We start from the raw sequence: 21872 nt of genomic DNA, 5'->3' as shown, positions 1-21872 counted from the left end.
AAATGTATTAAAAAAATAAAGAATAATATTAAAAGTATAAAAAAAATAATTTTTTTTCTTTCTAACATCAGAGAGATAAAAAATTAATAGATTTTACCAATTTTTTTATCTATTTTTCTTTTTTTAATTAAATAATAAAAAATAATTAATTTTTTTTTTCCTTTCTTCCATTTTCTCTTTAAACAAATATATTCTTATCGTCGAGCATTAGCATTCCTCGTTGTATTGTGAAATTTACTATTTTATTTATTTCTTACCATCGATTAACATTGTGAAAATTTATCATCTTATAGCATAATTTAGAAAAGCTTTTATCCAACAACAATATTTGAGAAGATATAAAGAATATCATGCAAAATTGAAAATGGTATAACTATAAACTATAGATACTATTTTATTAAATAAAAAATACTATGTACATTCTGCCATTATATATTTGCATTCATGAAAATTTTTAAGCGGTTTTGTGATGATGTAAAAAAAATATAATTAAGAAATAGTTAACACTTAACATAAAAGTAAAGAAACCTAAATTAAGTGTATTTTCAATATTTCTCTGTGAAAATAATGAGAAGTACAAATTTTCAATTTTTAAGTGAAACTCAAAACAAATTGCAATGATTTTAAGAGAATTCTATAATTAACCGGATACGATCACTTACTGATTTTTTTTGTTATTTTGTTAAAAGAATAAAACAAAGTATATACTTAGTTTTAGACGGAAGATTCATGGCTAAGAATATAGAAATTAAACAATATAGTGAAATCATCTTATGGCGGAGGAAAAGGAAGCATCTAATAATTAACCCGAAGAAAAAAAAATATCTTATGATTAAATTTTCTTTCATGCTATTGAACTCATTTCCTTTCAAAAGATAGTTCCATGAAAATACTTAATTCATTCTAACTTGAAAGACGAAGAATGAAAAACAAAAGTGCTTCACTCAAACCAAATGCGAGAACACCACCTTTACAAAGGGCCAAAAAGAAAAAAAAACAAAACAAAACAAAACAAAACAACATACCACCACTCTCCAATTGATCATTCACCACTTGGGTGATTAAACATATAGCTAGAACACATTTGAATGTTGTGGGACAAAGAAGGCAAAGACAACACAGATTTGATGTCTCGTTCTTGATCTTCATCATCATCAAAGCTAATAAATTCAACACCACCCATTGTGTTACTCTGACTAGCTGTTCTTAATGCATTATGTCCAATAATATGATATGATGATGAAGACGAAGATTCCACGGATGAATTTGAAGAAGTACAACCCATCATGAGCTTCCTCTTCTTGTAATTAGCCTTGAAGCATGCTTGCCTAAGCCTTTTGGTATTGTCCTCAAGTTGCATATCAGGCATTTCTTCCAGAAGCTTCTTTTCCTTCTCCAATATCTCAATTGCATTCCTTAGCTTCTCTTCACTCTCTCTCCCCTCTTCCTTCCCTAGCTCCTTCAATAACCCCATCACACCCCAAAAGAAAACGTTGCACGAATCAGTATCCTTAATTACTACAATAATTAAGGATTAATAATAATAATAATGTAAACTTTTAATTAGTTTATACAATCCATTAACCCCAAAATATGTAAACAATACAAGATTATCTTTAATTTGTTACCTCAAATAATAAAAACAAAAACATAGCATCAACATCAAAACATTAGTATATATGTGTTCATAAAATGCAACAAAAAAAAAAGAATGTGTTCTTAATAGCTTTTAGAATTAGCATCTATATAAGAATAGAATAGAATAATGTGAAGAAATGAAGGGACCTGAACATTAGTGATGAGGGTTTGAAGGCTCATAAGTTTCCGATGGGGCCACCTTCGAATCCCTAACTCTCTGCATCTCTTCTTTAAAAGAGTTAAGCCCACATCAAGTTCCTTCGCTGCTTGAGTTATTGGCATGTAGAAATACTCCGATATCATCTTCCTAGATAACATTTTCGTACTGTTGCTACTTCTCTCTTCTCTACAAACTCGTTTATTCATAACCCTCCGGATGCTCTTATTTTCTTCATTGTTATTGTTGGAAAGTGATGATGATGATGATGAAATTTTTTCCGAACAATCAAAGCCGACATCCACTTCGTTCCAGACAGAAAACCCTTTCTTGATATCATAAAAGTCACAGTCTGCATATATATAAGGACAAGGTATGATACATGTAGCTAGTAGTATAAGAAATTAATAAGCAAAAAAAAAAAAAAAAAAAAAAAAAAAAAAAAAAAAAAAAAAAAACTTTAAGAAACTCATCATCGTGATATATATACCTTTAATAGTTGAAATTGGCTCGATGGAAAGAGTTTCATAAAAAGGAAGTGAAGGGTAACACTCCAACTCGTGTGCCCAACATCCCAGTGGTGGATATTCGTTAGTGTTTCCACTGAAATATAAATTGAAAATGAATAAATGCAGCACAGTGGCAAATAATTCACAAAAAGAAAAGTATATATAGTAGAGTGTTGTAACTTGTAACGATTAGTTAATCTAAATAGATTACCAGAAAGAATAATAATCATAATCATATAAGGAAAATTGGGGGGGAAGTGGGAAAGGATCATCTATTTGTTGAGGGTTGAAGAAGTTGCAAGAAGCCATGAAGATGATGATGAGGGAGAGAATTGATGAAGCGAGGAATATAGTGATTGATTAGTGAGTGAGTGATGAGGGATACGAAGAGAAAGAAGTTGGCAATATATATACGAATGATGATGATAATGATGATGATGAATGGGTGATAATGGAGGGTAATTACTTGGAGAAAGTGCGCAGCCTTCTACCAGTTAAATGGCTTTTAATGCTATTTTTGTGAGTTGTGAGAGTTACAAGGATCTTATTAATTGCATGAATATATAATTCTAATCAACCTGTGTTGATCTTAGCCATTAGATTTGGGTTCAACCTAGCTTTTATATTATTTCATTAGAGTAAATTATTAAAATAACACTCACAAAATTTATATTGCTGACAAAAAAAACCTTAAACCATACTAACAATAAATAAATTTTAAAAAAAAATAAAAATACGATAAAAAAAATTAGATATTAAATATTAAATATATATTCTAAAAAAGATTTTAGAGATCAGATTTTAATATAAATTTTTTCAATTATTATTAAAACAAATAAATTTTTTATCTTTAAAATTTAATAATTTTATGTGAAGTAAATTTTTTATAAAAAAAATTATTATGAGTTATTATGTTTTTTAAAAAAGTTTGTCTAAGATGTGTTATAAGTGCACATAATAAATTTACTACTAGTAGAAAATTTTAAATATTTTTATTTAATGAATATAAAATAAATATATTAAAAACTTAAATTTTTTATATTTTTAATAAAAATTTTTTATTTTATAATCTTAACATGTGCCTTAAAAAGTACATGATAGATAAACTTTTTTTCAAATAAAAAAATCTAAAGATAAAGTTTTGTTATGAATTTTTTTTTGTGCATTTTCTAAATATTTATTCAAAGGTTGGCATAAATATTTATTTAAAGGTTGGCATAAAAATTAAAATCAAATAGATAAGTCATTTATTAAATATAAAAATTGTTTTGTCACTTACAAAATATATAGTAATAATTGGTCATTTTTGTCGCATTTTTAAATCACTTAGAAGTTATTTTGTCGATAATATCTTTCAGTGACCTTAGTTTTTTGTCAATGGCTAAATCTTCGGGTACTAAATTGGTAGTTAACTCTATATTTATTATTAGAAGATTACTCACATACGGTATAAAGTTGATAGTTGAAAATCGTTAAATGATAATCTAGTTAAACATGGCAAATTATCTGACGATTTTTAGCTATCAACTTTATACGAAGACAACTGTATATGAATTTCTACTTTATTACTATTATTACAAAATTACTTTTTGTATACTAAAATCAGCCACCAAAATCAATCATTATGTATTTATATATAAATACATATGAAATTTAACTCATTTTTAATGTGTATTTTATATTTTAATATAGATTTTATATTTCAATGTATATTATGTATTTATGACTGATTTTAATGTACACCTAATATGATTGTTATTATTATTAAAGTTTTTTTAATTATATATCTTAAGAACACATTTTAAGTATATCAAAAAACAATTCTTAAAAGTTATTAAAAAATAAATATTTTTATATTTTTAATACATTAAATACATTAAAAACTCAAAAAAATTTATTATTTTATTTTTTTAAAGTGTGTTCTTAGGACATAATTTAACTAAATCTTTATTATTATTATTATTATTATTATTATTATTATTATTATTATTATTATTATTATTATTATTATTATTATTATTATCTCGAATAAAATAAATAATTGTTTGTTGGATAATTAAAAGTTTTACATTAATAAAGTTTCTTTTACTAGTAGTATTACTAAACAAGTAACGAAAGTGTGGAAGTGTAATAATAAAATAACTAATTAAGGTAATTCTATACATTCACTTAAATTTTGTCTAAAATCAAAATGTCATTAATCATTTTCTTAATGGGTTAATTTGTGTGTTTAATTATAATTAAATAATTATTTTGGACAGAATGAAGTGTCATTTTTTCTTATTATTCTTTTATTTATGAGATAAATAATAATATGTCTTCATTCCAGAAATTTAGTTAAGCAAACTAGACTCCTCATCTTTAAACAAGCTAAGTAGTTAGTCTTACTATTCTTATCTTTTAAAATGTTTATAAATTAATAAAAAAAAAGTTCGATGATAAATATTTCGATCTATTGTAGATAAAAAGCAAAATTATTTTTTTTTTAATTTTTTAAAGTTATTATTAAATTATTTTTTATTTAAAATTAGTAGAATAATTAAAGAAAACTATGGGCATTACTCTTACGGGATAAAGAAGGGAGAAAGGACAGAATACAAAATATATATATATATATATATATATATTCTAAATTTTAGATTTTTACTTGAGAGGGTAAAATGTGATCTCTTATTCTTAAATATTTTATCTCTTATATTTTTTCTTGATTTCACCTATGAAATATATGGTGAGAGATTATATATATATATATATATAGAGAGAGAGAGAGAGAGAAAAGTGTTTTTTAGAAATATAAAAATAAATATTTTCTATAAAAACTTTACATTTTAATTAAAGGATAAAGTATATTTTTTGCCCTTCAAGTTTGACAAAAGTTTCAAAAATACTCCTAAGTTTTATTTTGTTTCAATTTTGTCTCAAAAGTTTTCGATTTGCATCAAATATATATATTCCTACCAGCTAAATTTTCAAAAAAATTAAGACCAATCTAACAATAATGCATGAAAATTATGTTTGATTTGCTTGTGTTGATGGTTGTTCTTATGAAATTGTTGTTGAATTGGTCATAAATTTTTTGAAAAATTAGCCGTTAGGGGTATATTTGATGCAAATCGAAAACTTTTGAGACAAAATTGAAACAAAATAAAATTTAGAGGTATTTTTAAAATTTTTATCAAACTTAAAGAACAAAAAGTATACTTTATCCTTAATTAAATAATATATATTAAATATGCAAGAAAAATAAAAAAGCCTCACATTTTATATATTTAACAAATTAATATTCTCATGACAAATACCAATTAGAGGGAAAATTTTCATAAATAATATATGAATAATTAATGTGTATTTTCATTATTTATATAATAAAGGTTTAATTAAGAAATGTCCCAAAAATATATATTAAGATTATTATTGAATTTTAAATTTTTATTTTAGATAAATATATAATAAATACATTAAAAATGTAAATCTTATATATTTTTATATTTTTTCTCAATTAATAAAATCAAAAAATCCTCAACTAAACCCTATATATTTATTTGCAAGATTATTATAAAATTTTATATTTTTGTGTATTTTTAAGACTATCATCTATTATCTATTATATCTATTATATTCTTTTAATTTTACAACCAAATTATGTCACATGTTACTCTTTCATTGTAATTGAAATTAAATCTTTCCTTCCAAAATTAAAAAAGTTCTTCCCTCCTCCGTACTAATTTTACAACCAAAATATACCACATGTCACTCCCTCATTGCAATTAAAATCAAATCTTTCTCACCAAAATTAAAGAGTTCTCCCTTCCTCCCTCTTCCTTTCTCTATCTCTCTCATTCTTTCAACCACTCTATCTATTTTATATATCATTATTAATATCAATGACTAATTATTAATTTGACAATAAAAAATGTGTAACATGATATTCTTTAATTGCATTAAAATTAAAATTAAAATATTAAAATTAAAATTAAAATATACATATATTATATATGTATCATATATTACTATCTAATTTAATAATCAAATGTGTCACATGTATCATATATTACTATCAAATGTATCATATATTAAAATAATTTTTTTCAAAATTAATAAACTCCCTTCCTAAATTCTTTCATCTACTTCTCACAATTTTTCTATTTCGCTATCATTTTTACTCTATATATAATTTATATTTTATATTAGTAATTTGACAAATCAAAATATGTCATCTGATATTTTTTTATTACAATTAAAATAATTTTTTTTTCAAAATTAACAAACTCTCACTCTCACTCTCATTCTTCATCTTTATCTTTTTCTCTTTTCTCTCATTTTTTATTTTTTCTACTTTTCTGTTCTATAAAAAACAAAATTAACAAAATAATCTAATTCAAATAAAAAATATTATTATTATTATATACATTTTTTTAGTTTTTTATTTAATTTTAAATTCTCACCGCTTATCTTTCTAATCTATATTTTCATTTCTCTTCTTTCAAATATTTATTATATATAATTTGAAGAGAATACTAATATTATAATTAAAAGTTAGAATCAAGATTTTATTATTTTAAAAAAATATTAATTTTAAATTAATTTTATAACTATTAGTAAATTTTTTTATGCTGCTGTCTAATTATATTTTTATGTATATAATAGAGAGAAAAATATTATTTTTAAATAACAGATATAAAAATTAATTATTTTTATTTGTGTAACAAACTTAACACCTAATTAAATGTAAAAGTATATATGTTAAATTATTTCAAATTTTAGATAAGATATTAAAATTAATTATTAATAAAAATATTAAATTTTTTCATATAAAAATAATAAATAAAAATCTTATTATTTGATTTTTTATCTATAAATAATTTGGTTTTCTTAACCAAAAACTTTTGTCAATTTACGATTTTCTTTTATAAAAATAATTTAATTTTATAAATCTTGTGTGTCATACATAATTTATACTGTAAGAATAAAATAAACAATAATTTTAAAAAATATATATTCTTATAATATTACCGATAAAAATACTAGACTATATTTATGTGCAATAGTTGTAATGACATGCATCGGTGTTAATGTATCATTTGAAAAAAAAAAAGAAATTTGAACTTTATCATCTCGTGTGACGTGCTGTTGTAGAATTGCATTAAACAGTTGTCTCAGGAAATCCTCTTTCTCGTGTGTGCATGCTGCATTTGGAAGATTTTGATCTTTAGAAAATATTGGTGGGTTACGACCCTTTGGTCTGTTTCTCACGCTTTAGATAAGTACCATGATTATATCTATTAATCTATTAATCTCCTCTAATTTGTAGCCCAAAATGTGTAACTCTGCTACCTATGCGTAACTAGAACACATTAATTAATAATTTGGTTCAAATATACTTTTATCTTGTTCTCTATCCTTTTCACTAATTTCCTTAAAAATTATTAAGCTAACTTGATTGAATTTAATTATTAAAATAACTTACTCACGTAATATTATTGAAATAAAAAAAATAATAATTTGATTCAAATATACTTTTTATATTGTTCTTTATCTGTTTCACAATAATTATTTTAAAATAAAAAAATAGATATATAGTTTTAAGATAAACAATAAATAAACATGTTCTGATAACAACAAATAATTATATAATTAAATAAAATTACTGAAAATTTAAACTTCTGGTAATACATATACACATATATATATGAATTAAAATATTACTTTTGTTCCGAACGATTAGGATAAATATTAATATTATTCCTAACATATCTATCGTTTTATTTGTCTCCTGAATGTTTCAAATGAAACTGATGTTATTCCACCCGTAAAAATATTGTATGTAGCAAAGTGATCATATGATAGTACTACTGTAAATAACTTTAAGAAGTAGTTAAAAAATAACAATAAAATTTAGGGTCTTGCTAAGAGTATATTTTAAGAGAACTATTGATTAGAAATATTTTACTAAAAATTATTGAAAAGATAAACTTTTTTTTATATTTTTAATGTATTAAATACAATAAAAATTTAAAATTTGTTATTATTATACTCTAAAAATATATTTTTTTAGCACAAATTACCTAAATTCTAAAATTTAAACAAAAAAATAAAGAAAAATTAATTTATAAATGACTCATCAGTATGCTTCACTCCACATTATTGTGATGTTTCGGTTGATTTTTTTTGTTATGGAAGAGGTGAAGGTGTTGTGCTGGGTTATCGATGATGGAGGTGCTACACCAATTTGTGGGACAGTTTTTTGCTCAGATTTGGTATTAAGAAATCGGACCCTCTGAGTTCTTTGTTTTTAAGTTTTTGGAAGCAAATCGGAGGGTCCGTTTTGCATGGAAGGAGGATCTAAAATTCACATAAAATAAATCGGACCCTGCAATTTCTCTATAATCAAAATTTTTTTTGATGATTTACATAAAATCGGATGGTCCGTTTTCTCTGTTAATTTGCTTTTTTAATTAAGTTCAAGAAATTGTTGGATCCGAATTGTGCCTGACACCACACCAATGTTAAGCACCATTCCTCCCCATATTCAAGTCCAGCATCAGCTTTGCCTCCATAATCAAATTAAAAAGCGTGATGTTTCTATATGTGTTTGAAACCATATTTTTTTAATATTGAATTGCAGAAAAAAAATTTGAGTTTGACAAGATGTACATTATCCATTTGTGTTTTTTATGAGATTAAAAGAATGGTAAAATTAAATCATTTTTAAAATATTCAGTATACAAATAGGAAAAAAAAATAACGATGACTATTTTAATATATATTTTGGAATAAAAATGATATTTTACCTTATAAATTATATTACACTTGTTTTCTTCTTAAAATTATATAAATAAAAATAAAATAAAATAATTAAACATTCTAAATGCATGAAATAACTGTTTGTAGTAAAATCTCACTTGCGCTTATTTTAAAAGAGAAATGCTAGTTGTACAATATTAATCAGCCTTTAATCAGCCTTTAATCAGATTTAAATAATATTTAATTATTTTTTTAGTGTAACATGTTCCTATTTTGTAGATACATATCTATAATTAGATTTTAATTTAAATTTAAATTTTAAAACCCACCCACTTCATTGGTGGTTACGGTGACTTTGCTTTACTTTCGTAACAGATACAGTTTTTTAAATTTCTTATTCTAGGGGATATTCACACGCATTAGTGAATCCCAAACCAAAAATAACGCTGCCAGCTGAATTCTCCATCTCGTCTTCATTGGTGAAGACCATCACCACCTTGCAGCTGAAGCACTCTCTTATTTTGCATTGGTGAAAGGTATCATTATTTTCCACACATGTGTTTATGTAATTTGTTAAGAAATATCATGTTCAACATTTTTAATTATATTTTAATTTAAACATAAAAACACTCTGCTGATTTAATTGGAACAAGGTTGACCTTATTTAATTTTATTAATAAAGTTGTTGCAAATAAAGTATATAATCAACAATTAATTTAAAATTGTGTTGTTATTTTTCGATTATAATACATCTGATAGTATGATATTTTATATAAAATATTTTTAAAACACATCTAAAATCAGTCAACTTTAATAATACAATATAAATGTTAATAATACAATTATGAATGGTCGAATATAATTATATACATAAACTAAAATATTTTCAATTGTAGTTTCTTTTTCAATTGTAACACATCTAAAATATTAAGTTATACAAAAAATATTTTTAAAACACATTCAAAATCATAAATCTAAAATTTAAATTTAAACATTAAAAAATAATTGTAACACATCTAAAATTATGAAGTTATACAGAAAATATAAAATCATAAATCTAAAATCTAAATTTAAACATTAAAAAATAATTGTAACACATCTAAAATTATGATGTTATACAGAAAATATTTTTAAAACACATCCAAAATCATAAATCTAAAATTTAAATTTAAACGTTAAAAAGACAGCGTTGTAAATGAGCGCCGAAAAGGAGGAAGGCAGCGTTGAGGATGAGCGCGGAAGAGGATGAACGACAGCGGAGGATGACTTCTCGATGTGCACCTCTGAGTTTTCCATGTGCGCCTCTGAATTTTCGACATGGCGCAAACATGACTTCTCTGCTTCTTTGAGTGTTTTGTACGAGTTTAATTAATAATTTGATAGTTTAAGGTTTATTTTATATTTTTAAAATCAAAATTTTGAATTTTGAATAATTTGATTTTTAGATATGTATTTAAATTATAATATATTAATAATTAAATATATTAAATCTAAAACAAAAATTTAAAATTTAAATTTAAAATTTCAGTTTTTTTAGATTGTATTTTAAATGTGTATTTAATTTAAAAAAGACAATAAATCTATTCATAATTTTTAGTTGTGTTTGTTTTAATTTTTTTTAATTATTGTAATAAAAGACTGAATGTTGTACGATTTTTAAAGGATACTTAGTTGAACCGATTTTAAAAATGGAGGGAGTAATAACTAATGGATTATTAACAAGTAACAACTACTCCAGTATTTCAAAAAAATTATAGTACCATTATTCATCCATGTATTGCGATTGTTAGAATTAACTTATTGGCAATTACTAGTCAGTTATTGTTATTCTCTCGACTCAATAAGGCTTTCATTAATTGCACTTTTTTTTTTGTAATGGATTATTTCTATTCATTCTTGAATCCAATGAATGAGACGCGTCCATCTATGTAGGGTGTCAAAAATAAAAATGTAAATTCCCGAGAGTTAATCCTAATGAATTACTTTTTAATTTTCTTTTTGTGAAATTATTATTTCAAATAGGCCTGAAGAGTTTTAAGAAATATATTATTTTGGTAAAAATACATAAGTTAATTGGAAATGAGAATGATTAGTAGCTAAATAATGTTGTTCAAGCTGACCAATTAATTCACTCTACTTACTGAGCATGTATGCATGGTTGCTTCTACACGTTTACTGTTTCATTTAAGCAATAGACTACATTTGAAATAAATCACAATCATTGGCTACTCTGCCAACTTCCTATGCTCTAATTAATTATTACTATTCGAGACCAGTAGCAATCAATTAGTAGTTTCCTTTTATTTTTTTTATTGAAATTTATTTATTTGTTTGATATTTTAATTGTAGGCGAAAAAGATGAACTCATTATAATAATTAGTATTATCTCCGTGGAGAGGATGAGATGTAACGGACTCATAAAAAAGGCTAATCATTTTTCTGTTTCTATTATGAAGTGAACTTTGATGGTTAGCTTTCAATGGTGGGAGTTACTCTCAATCTATAATAGAGTAATTGATTGTTTAATTTATTTTCATTACATCTCTTTATTATCAAGAGACGTGGGCTATTAAATGCTAATACCCATTTTATACTATTATTATATTAGTGACTTTGCCAGAATGCAATGATAATCAAAGACTGAAGAGGCTGCTGATTAATGGTTCATCTATGCTTAATGCATTACCAGCGGAAACTTAATGGGCTCTTCAAAATGAAATAGTTGGAATTTAACCTTCATTTTTATTTTGGGCTACGTGTTTGAACCCATCTATAGTGCACAATTTGTAGCCAGCCCAAATTCTAATGGGCTCCAATGTAGGTCAACATAGGCCCAAATTTGGGAAGCCATTACAAGTTTGCAACCATACTCTAACATTGAATAAAGACACCCCCCCCCCCCCCCCCCACTTCTAAAAAAAAATCCATGCATGAAGTACGAAATACGAAGACGATAAACAAAGGCAAAATACCTAAAATGAAATTGAACCATATCACTCTCACACATCAGCGGTTTATAAGTCAACCACATACCACTTACAAGTAGCTCGTAGCTTACTTTTGAATTCCAACTAAAATATCAAACAAATTATAGCATTGTCACAAAAAAAAAAAAAAATTATAGCATTGCTACTCTGTTTTCCCTATGAAGTACATTGTGTATTTATGTTTGGTATTCACTCTGAAATAACATTCATGTCTGCAATTTACCTTGCTCCAGTTGTCAAATCTAAAAAAATAACTAGAATTTTTCAAAGAAAAATGATACTGTTCCAATTTGCCAGCCATTCAAAAGGTCTACTAGCATTGGGAATATGATACAAATGGAAGTTGACAGTAACAAAAACCAAAATTTGGTTGAACTTGGGTAAAGTAAGGCATCAGTTTAGAAAGGAATATGAGTATCAAATGTAATAGAGAGTAAAAAATCTGGGTAGTGCAGTTTTACAGTTAAGAGGAAGTATGGAAGAAGTTGGTGAAGTATGCACAACACAGCGAAGAGTGAAGATCTCTGAGAAATCAGTTTCCTGATCCGGCAGCGGCAGGCCCTCCCTGTTTGGAGTACTTACTTCTGCTGCGTAAATAGGTGTCCACTCCAGGTTGCGGAAGCATCTCATCCGGCAATGGAAGAATAGTATCCACACATTTGCGGAAGCAAAAATCTTCCACAGATTCATCCTCCCTGATGAGGAAGAAGCACCTGCCCATCCACGTGGGGTGCATGCGCACTTGGAAGGAGCGGACTCCCCCGCCTATCTTCCGAACAGCATGCTTGTCTCCCTTCTTCACCAATTCCAGCAACATTTCATGTTCATACTGCCACACAATCATTTTATGCCAATTCAATCACAGATAACTCAATCAAGATTATAATAAATATGCATAGACATTAATAATCCATTTTGTTCTTATCATTGGGGCTAATTAAGAAAAGAGGAATTGGGAATTGAACCTTGTTGACGTTGAGATTAAGGGGCCAGGTATGAAGAAAGTTGTAGAAGTAATCGTACATGTCCACCGAAGAATCGAAGGTCCTGTAACTCAGTTTCACTGGACCGGTTGGTATATCCTTGTTCGCCTCCTCCTTCTTCTTTTTCTTCTCCTTCTTGTCTTCACTTTGTTCATCAACTTTGGCTTTCCCCTTTCTGTCATCTACCTTCTGCTTCTTGGAATCAGTAGGTTTGTCGTCACCTGACTGGACCTTATCATCTTCCTCGAGACCACGACTCTGTTTAGACTTGTCGTCCGCTTTGTCCTCTGGTTTGGGGCTGTCCACGTCCATTTCTTCAGCGGAGGAGGAGGAGGAGGAGGAGGATGTGTTTTTCTCCGGGAGCTGTTCTTCCGGTGCGGTGGTTTCCGCCATGGTTGAGGGTTCTGGTTCTTGAGGTTTAAGCTAAACCCTAACTAAATTTCTTGCAGTTTTCTTGTTTTCTTTATTTCAGACACATTGAAAAAAGTCAAGGCTCTAACTCTTCACTCTTCAAGTGATTTTCCTACTACTACAAGACTCTAGCTTTTTGGTCATTCATACAGACTCTATCAGCTTGTTGCGGATAATACGGCCCCGTTTGGCCCATTTCAAATTACCTAGGCCCAATGATAAACACCAGAATTTCTACCTTAACCAACAAGAATTTTTGCTCCATCTATTCATTTCATATTGTATCATCACATCAGTAATAATGTTAGGAAGAGAGAGGAGTTAACTGAAAGAATGTGAATTTTTTAAATTTGATTTTAAATAATAAAAATGATTTATATGTTTTATATGTAAATAAAAGCTCTTTTTTACTGCAACTCTCCTTTACCGCACTTACCAAAATTCTTTAACACACATTTTCTTTTGACGTTACAAACATTTTAATTCTACACAAGATTAGAACAAAATATTCTATGAAAAAATCTACGGGTTAGCATTTTTATTTAGATTTGGCCAGCGTTTAATCAGGAAAAAAAATAATGAGGTACACTATTAAAAATACTAATAATAATTAATTAATGATTACAAATCACAAAATTTACTGATTCCTTAGTACTTTTCATATTTTATTTCTGGTACCTACTTTTTTAGAGGTCTTCCCCCCTCCCCCCTTTCTTTCTCCTTTTGTTCAAGGTGTTGAAATCATAGAAGAAAAAGGAAAAAAATTGTGGATGATTTTTGAGACAAAAAAATTACTGAATTGAAAAATTATTTTGGGAATGAAGTCATAAATGTTGATTTTCATTAAAAATGTCATATTGTTATTAAAATAATGTGAACCAATGTACATGTTATTCGGCAAGAATATAAATGCATACTTATTTGTATGATTAACTACTTGTTGGGATTTTGATATAAAGTTTTACATTCTACTTTTCTTTTTTTTTCTTTTTTTTTTTCTTTTTTTTATGAACTTTAAATACTACTATATATTATATAAACTTTTCTTCATGAAATGACTTGCTTAACCCTGTCTCCCCTACTCCCCTTCTGGTTATGCCATTACCAATCGCGGGTAACCCCCGGCCGTTAGTGGTTTAAGAAAGGCTCTAACCTAATAAGATAAAAACGATTATCCTTATGACCAAACAGTGATAGTTTTACGATCCTGACCAACAACTTGTTGGGAGTAGGGGCATCCAAGATTGCCAACCCAGACATTATAACTGAACGTCCTGCCTACTTGTAGGCTTAGGGTAGTCCTTGAATTCTTCTTTTATTGGCTTGGGACATGACATAATCACCAAACTTTAGTACCTATTAACACTGGTTAAGTGGTTATAGATTATAGTTATAATCCAGAGTTGTGAAATTTCTTCTGTGAGTTCTGTCTATATAATATATCACTACTCTAATTATTTGTACAGGTACTAAAGTATGTCTATTCATGATCAAGTAAGGCTAGCAATGGGTAGGGTAGGGTAGGGTTTGGACTCTACTCTAATCCTACTCGCGGGTTAAAAATTTTATTAAAACTCTATCCTACCTTATTCTATTGGTGGGTTGAAAATCTCTCAACCCTAACTCTACCCTATCCGGAGAAATATCAAATTTTTTCAAGGTACAAAGATTGAATATAAAAATATTTATTAAAATTTTTATATTTAATAACTGATTTTTTATGTTAATATTTTTTATTTTTAGTATGCTTAATAGTTAATATCGAGTAAAAATATACTTGAAAACTTTATGCATCCTTTGTAAATTTAATGATAGTAGGCTAAATTAGTAAACGAATATTATAAAAAGGGAGGAAGCAATATCAATTTCAAAAAATAAAAAAAAAATGTTTCTTCCACACTTGGCATTCCAATTGTGTTGCAGTAAAAATATTACTGTATAAGTCTATAGTTAAAATTTGGCCAGTACTTAACTAGCCAAAAGAAAGTAAGCAATCTTATATTATTAAATGTAATTTCACACTATTAAAAATATTAGTGATGATTAATTGATGACTACAAATTATAAAATTTATTGGCTCTTAGCATTCCTCCCGTAAATATTAATAGATATTATTATAAACCTATAAATCTATAGTTTTTTATTTATTAAATATATAGAATAATAATAATAAAATATTATTCCTAAAATATATTTGTTTTACACATAATCTATTTTATTAGACAAATATTTGTTGTGTTGATCAATATATAAATTATATTATTTGCAACTAGGGATAATGTATTTATTCTGAATAAATAAATAAGGTTAAAATAGTTAGGTAAGCGACAAAGGATATTTGTTTGAATACTGAGTTATTTCTAATCAATCATACATATACCTATTATCTGCATTGGGCTTAAGATCGAGAAGTACCTACCTAAGGCATATATATATTAGGCTGTTGATGATTTGAAATTGTGACAGTGAGTAGTAACTGAATCCATGGCCGCCTTTTGCTATTTTAAGCCAAGCTGCAGAATGAATAATGGCGTTATTGTAACATTCATCATTCATTCTGCAGCAGGCTGCAGTGATTATTATTATTGCGATGGTGCAATTATTGTGATATGATATGATAGAATTTGATGTCCGTACGAAACATAAATAATGGTGTTAAGGGGAATTGGCAACGGACAAAGTTGGCCTCAAACACTCCAAGCTCCAAACAGTGAAAATTAAAGACACTACGCCTTCAACATATATATAGGCCAATCCCCTCCCTATGTAAAAAACAGCCTAAGGCCCCATCAGATTCCTTATGTAATAAACAGTATAACACAGCAAACTTCACTGTTTATTTCATGTGCTACATCACGCATTCATCACCAGGCCACCATCACATGATATTGTCCTCATTCCTACATACAATTCAATTTCTTAGCTTTCTCATCAAATTCATTATCAATTATCACATCATCACTCGGTTAAATGCATAATCTCTGTATTCCAAGTTTTTCCTTTGAACTTTGATCAATACTATGCGTAAAGGAATATGCTATCGTCCTCAAACTATTTTTTTTTTAAAAATTTAAATTGGTAGAGAAAGACATATGAATAATTATAACAGTAGTATTAGAAGACTAGCGCATTTTATGATTTATAGTCATTAATTAGTCATCATTAATATTTCTAATATAGTGGAATTACACATTTTTTTTAATAGTTAAATATTGACTAGATTTTAATGAAAGCGCTGGTCTCTGAAATTTGATATAATTCTAATTCTAACACTTTTTTACGCAAGAACTTCTTTTATATTTATATAAATTTTTGTATAAGCATTTTTTTTTTGTGTTTGTTTTATATTAAATTTTTTTTCTGAGGTCATCAATAAAGATCTGTGATAGAAATTCGAATATTATGTCATAAATTATTCTTTTTAAAAAAATTAAATTGATAAAAGAAGACACAGACGATTATATTTTTAATATTATTATCAATATTATTTAAAGTCAATTTCATCGTTTGTTTCTTATCATTTCACTAAGTAGTTAAATATATTTACACATTTAATTATGTATTATCACACCAGCAAAAAAATAAATTGTGATTAAATAATTATGAATAAATATCTAAAATCATGCGAAGAGCATGTATAATAGTTATCTCTCTAAAAAGTAAAAATATTAAAAATACAAATCAATAGATACATAATAAATTAAATTACATTGATACCAATAACTCATCAAGTTTAACCAAAGTCAACTATATGAAATCAAATTGATACAATAATCAATTTCATATGGAGGTCGGGGAGCTGTCATTTATCTTGATATAAACAATATAAAAAAAGGGTACCACTTGACTCAATAATCACTTAGCTTGTGGTTGTCATTATTGTTTCTTCTATTATGGAAATATATACATATATAAGAGACATAATATAGTGGAGATAGAAGCATATATATATATGGTATAGCCTATAAAGCAAATAAAATCCAGATAGGGGATTTGTATGCTTTTCATGAGATTCATTGGCATGAGAATATTCGTGGTCAGATTGAATTATTAATTAATTTAGAAGGGATATTGCATTAAAAATATAATTATGATGAGTTAGCTAGGTAGGGGAAGGAGGCAAAAGAAAGACATGCACTCTTATCAAACCCTATCCGAGACAAATAAAAGCATAGACATACAATTATATATTTGAAAGCCAGCCATATATCGCCAACCATGTTCTTATACTTAATTATGGGCTCACATGCATTGTTCTTGTTGATTTAATCATCCTTTCTATCTTCCCACGCATTCTTCACGGTCCCTACAATATATACCAATCCCAAGCTTCTATAGTGACTAAGTGATTGCCTATGTCTCCCATATATTTTGTCTACATCAAATAATATTTTCAAATTAGGTTCAATATGCCAGATCATCATATATATTAATATATTAATATTATATGTATACTAAAAAATTAATCACTAAATAAAATATTATATATTTATGTATGTAATATATATACAGTCTCACACACTTTTAATATAGTTGGCTGGTTGGTTAAAATAAAGTAACTTGAAATTTTTTTTTCCAGAAAATATGTGAATTTGAGTCTTATAAATAAAAGTGATGTGGGTAACTTAGACTGAGTATTTACACCTTTATTATTCGGTAGAGTAGAATAGTGTACTGATACGGTTAAAGTTAGAGTAGTGTATTGATACTGGTACTGTTAAAATTAGAGTAGTTAAATTCAGTCAACTGCATAAACTAATTCTAATTATGTAAGTAGACTACTAATATATATTTATACACTAATCAATTAAGAGCCTTTGATAAAAAAAATGTCAAGTAACCAACATTTTTTTATATTTGTCTTATATTTAAATTAATATAAACTAATATTTTATTTTGTCAATAAAAAATTGACCATATAACTTTTTTCTTTTGTTCTAACACGCATTATAGAATAAATAGTACATATAATAATATATACACATATAATAATGTTTTGTTTTATATCTATCTACAGATTCGATACGCTTTCTCACGAGTATAAATCTGATTATTAACCAAATTTTAAGCAAATATTTCATTAGTGATTAATATATATTTAACTGAAAATAAGTTTCCATGAATTCCTTCATTTTTTTTCTGGAACATTAATTCATGTACCTAACTAAAATTGAAGGTTGATCCAATAATATTGAAGATATGATTGAATAGAACCTAGCGTGAAGATGCACCAAGAATGGAGAAGCATGCATATGTATAGATTTTGGTTGGTTAGGCAGTGTGTAATTGCTTTTGTGGTCCAAATTGTTAACTAAACCATACACACTACTTTTGTGATGAGTCTCAAGGTATATGCATATGCAACAGTACTGGTGCTAGTACGTGCGTGCTTATCATATAACTCAGTCTTTACTCTTTGGAGTTCAGAAATCACATATAAAAGTTATAGGCCGCATGCAATTATATACTATATACAATAGAAACAATTGAACCATCAAAAGAATAGAATCATTCTAATAATACTATACACATTATAATTGAACAAGTACTCTGTACTCTCTAACTTTTACCATTCCTAACCATGCATACATGTGTATATATATATTTGTTTCTTTCTTTTCAGCTGATCCATGATCAATGGCAGTGTAAATTGTTCATATCATCACTGTTCATATCATCTTTAGCACTGTAAGCAATTTTTCTATCATTCTAATAGATCAATACAAGAAAAATCGCAAATAGCTTACTCAGTAGTAAACAATAATATAAGAAAGTTTTTAATGCTATATCATGTCAAAAAAAATTTTTGGGTCAAAAAGAATAAAATTCTAAATTTTTAGGTTATATAACCATGTTATGTGTACATGTTATCAAAATCAACTATTAGAGTAAAATACACATTAAAATATAAAATATATATTAAAAATAAATTAAATTAAACATCTATAAATATATAATGACTAATTTTAGTATTTAATTTTGGTGTGCAAATAATTTTTTTACATATTATTATGATACTACTTCTTTTAAAAATTTAAACACATAAAAAAAAGACACATAAATAATCATATCTCATCTCTGATAGATTAATAATTTCAATACAATTAAAATCTTTTTTTTTTTCTGATAACTAGATAGACATTGTGCTATCTCATAATGTAATGTAACAACTTTTTTTGTCTGCGAAGTTAAAAAATTGATGAAGGTAGAAAACTAGGAATTGTTATTCTAGAGTACTTAGAAATGAGAATGAATATAGTTTTACAAGTAGATTCAGGTTTAAATGAGATATCCGTAATTCTACTTCTGCACATCAAAAGTGCCAAACAAATAGATAAATACAATAAGAAAGAAATGGGTATACAAAGCATTTGGTTAGAGTAAGGTTAGAGCCTTGTGTGCTTTATCCTCTATCATTTTCACCATTCACTCTAATTTTGACATATAAATAGTTAGATATTCACATAAATTTTTTTTTATGTAAAAATGTTAACTAAAATATTGAAATATATATTATATTAAACCAAATTATATAATAATACTCGGCTAAAATTTGTCTTCATAAGAGTGGTTACTAATAAGAGTTTTAGATCTGAACATATAGGTCTCTGCTACAATTAATTAATATGAAAGCAGGACCGGTTAACTATGATACCAAGACAAATATACATACATATATAAGAAAATTTAAAGCTTGAATTAATGTGTAGATCTATTTTAGCCATACCCTAAATTGTCTACTTTATTTGGGAATTGGGATAAAGGATCAAGTTGTTGATCGATCGTTTTCTCATAACTTAAAGTCTCTGATATTGAGTCAATGATTAATAACTGCTTTAAAAGTTAAGTCTCTGCAGCAAAACAATAACGCAAAGTTATGATTCACTTCACTAATTACTCTGGTAATGTTAATTATTTGTTTCATCAGAAATTCAAATTTGCGTGCCATTGATTTTTAATTTGTTCTTACTTTAGGACAAAAGCGTGAATAGAATTACAAAATGATGGCTACTTAAAGTAACATTTCCCCTAAGAATCTAGGATCCCCACCATATATATTTAATTTGTTTTATCATAATAATAGTCCTGCCTAAAAATAAGTCCACACTTTTGTATTAAAATTTCAACATACAACAAAGCAAAATGGAACTCTACACATTGATGAGCCCCATCAATAAATCAAACCCCTCTTTAACAATAACAAAACAAGAATCCCCACAATTGAATAATAATAATAATAATAAAACTAGATAATTGAAGCAGTAGCAGTTTCTAAGTAGAATTGAAGTATCCATGTCTGTTAAGAAAGAAAGAAAGGAGGTAGCAGCTACCTGGATGGTGCAGCTAGTTCCTTTCTTCTATGGAAGTTTCTATGGCAGCCACAAGCGGCGCAGGTAAGAGCCCCGGTGGTTCCCTCGGCGGCGCTAGCCATGAACTCTCTGCAACCATCCACGGCATATCCTCCGCTATTGGCAGCATGATTCTTCAAACACTCTCCGTACTTAACAACATTATTATTATTATTGTTATTATTATCCGAAGCAGAAGCATCTCTTCTCACCATCACCACTTGCCGCTTTTTCATGCTTGATTGCCCCAACAAGTTGAATTCTTTCTAGATTAGGGCAGAGCCTTGAAAACAATAACAGACATATATGTCGGTGGTTATTAGTGGACGAAGGATAACCCTAACCCTAGCTAGATCTTATAAATGGAAATTAAGGAGTAGAGGGGGGTAAAAGGGGGCAACTTTAAAGGTTAAAGCACTGCCTCTGTGGCTCAGATTCAGAGATCAAAAAATTGGAACGTGATTGATTGTTTATGTTTATGTGTATATCAAGAATCAGTAGCCATGTTTGTACCGACCTTTTCGTGCTCATGTATTTCGACACGAGGAACCATTACTGTGCTTTATGCACACCTATATACATACCTTTGTTTAGCTACTCACGGAATAGGAGCATTTTTTTTCTTTTTTTTATTATTTTTATTTAATGTCTCCAACGTCAGAAATTTATTTAATAATTTTCATTTTTTTTTAATACAGATTTGTCCACTTCAAAAATTAAGCTGTCACTTTATTCTTAATTAATTCAATTTAAAAGACAATAATGATATGGTCTCTTTTATTTATTTTAATTTAAACTTCAAGACTATTTGACTATTTGATTAGTCCGATATTAGTAGGACTCGACTAACTTAATTTGACTCATTGTCGTCTTCAAAAAGAGAACTACTTGTTGATTATTGTAGTCCACAATATTTATGATGAGTATCATAATTTTTAAACTTTATCAAAAAAGGGTATAAATAATGTTTATGAAATAAATAAAAGAAACTCTAGCTTAATGTTCTATATAAGAGAGGAAAAGGTAATATTTTAATATTGCATTTTAATTGCTATTTATTAAAACACATGATGGTTTGATATTCTTTTGATTGT

The 21872-nt window shown here is 27.0% G+C and overlaps 3 protein-coding genes across 4 annotated transcripts; all 3 read right to left on the bottom strand.

Moving 5' to 3' along the window:
- Positions 1 to 961: 961 nt before the first annotated feature.
- On the bottom strand, positions 962 to 2704 carry LOC110271855 (uncharacterized). The gene is made up of 4 exons (XM_088499321.1): positions 2516 to 2704; positions 2286 to 2398; positions 1786 to 2147; positions 962 to 1459 (listed from the first exon to the last, which is right to left on the bottom strand). Exons 1-4 carry the CDS (start codon positions 2611 to 2613, stop codon positions 1043 to 1045), a joined length of 990 nt encoding a protein of 329 aa, XP_088355447.1. The 5' UTR covers positions 2614 to 2704; the 3' UTR covers positions 962 to 1042.
- Positions 2705 to 12002: 9298 nt separating this feature from the next.
- Positions 12003 to 13544, bottom strand: LOC107618984 (uncharacterized). The gene is made up of 2 exons (XM_016321182.3): positions 13001 to 13544; positions 12003 to 12864 (listed from the first exon to the last, which is right to left on the bottom strand). The coding sequence occupies exons 1-2, from the start codon at positions 13409 to 13411 to the stop codon at positions 12568 to 12570; spliced, it is 708 nt and encodes a 235-aa protein (XP_016176668.1). The 5' UTR covers positions 13412 to 13544; the 3' UTR covers positions 12003 to 12567.
- A 2509-nt stretch (positions 13545 to 16053) lies between these two features.
- LOC107633141 (mini zinc finger protein 3) lies at positions 16054 to 21357 on the bottom strand. Of its 2 annotated transcripts, none has more exons than XM_016336783.3 (2): positions 20761 to 21357; positions 16054 to 16329 (listed from the first exon to the last, which is right to left on the bottom strand). In XM_016336783.3, exons 1-2 carry the CDS (start codon positions 21012 to 21014, stop codon positions 16308 to 16310), a joined length of 276 nt encoding a protein of 91 aa, XP_016192269.1. In that variant the 5' UTR covers positions 21015 to 21357; the 3' UTR covers positions 16054 to 16307. The 2 variants fall into 2 exon arrangements, with proteins under 2 accessions (XP_016192269.1, XP_016192265.1); XM_016336779.3 differs by lacking the exon at positions 16054 to 16329 and adding an exon at positions 17477 to 17804 and having other exon boundaries at positions 20761 to 21354.
- Between the last annotated feature and the right edge of the window lie 515 nt (positions 21358 to 21872).

The sequence above is a fragment of the Arachis ipaensis genome, chromosome B1 (assembly GCF_059453495.1).
Source record: "Arachis ipaensis isolate K30076 ecotype BB chromosome B1, ASM5945349v1, whole genome shotgun sequence".
Taxonomy (NCBI): domain Eukaryota; kingdom Viridiplantae; phylum Streptophyta; class Magnoliopsida; order Fabales; family Fabaceae; genus Arachis; species Arachis ipaensis.
Note: the sequence above shows the minus strand (reverse complement) of the source record. Positions and strands in the feature narration are given on the sequence as shown.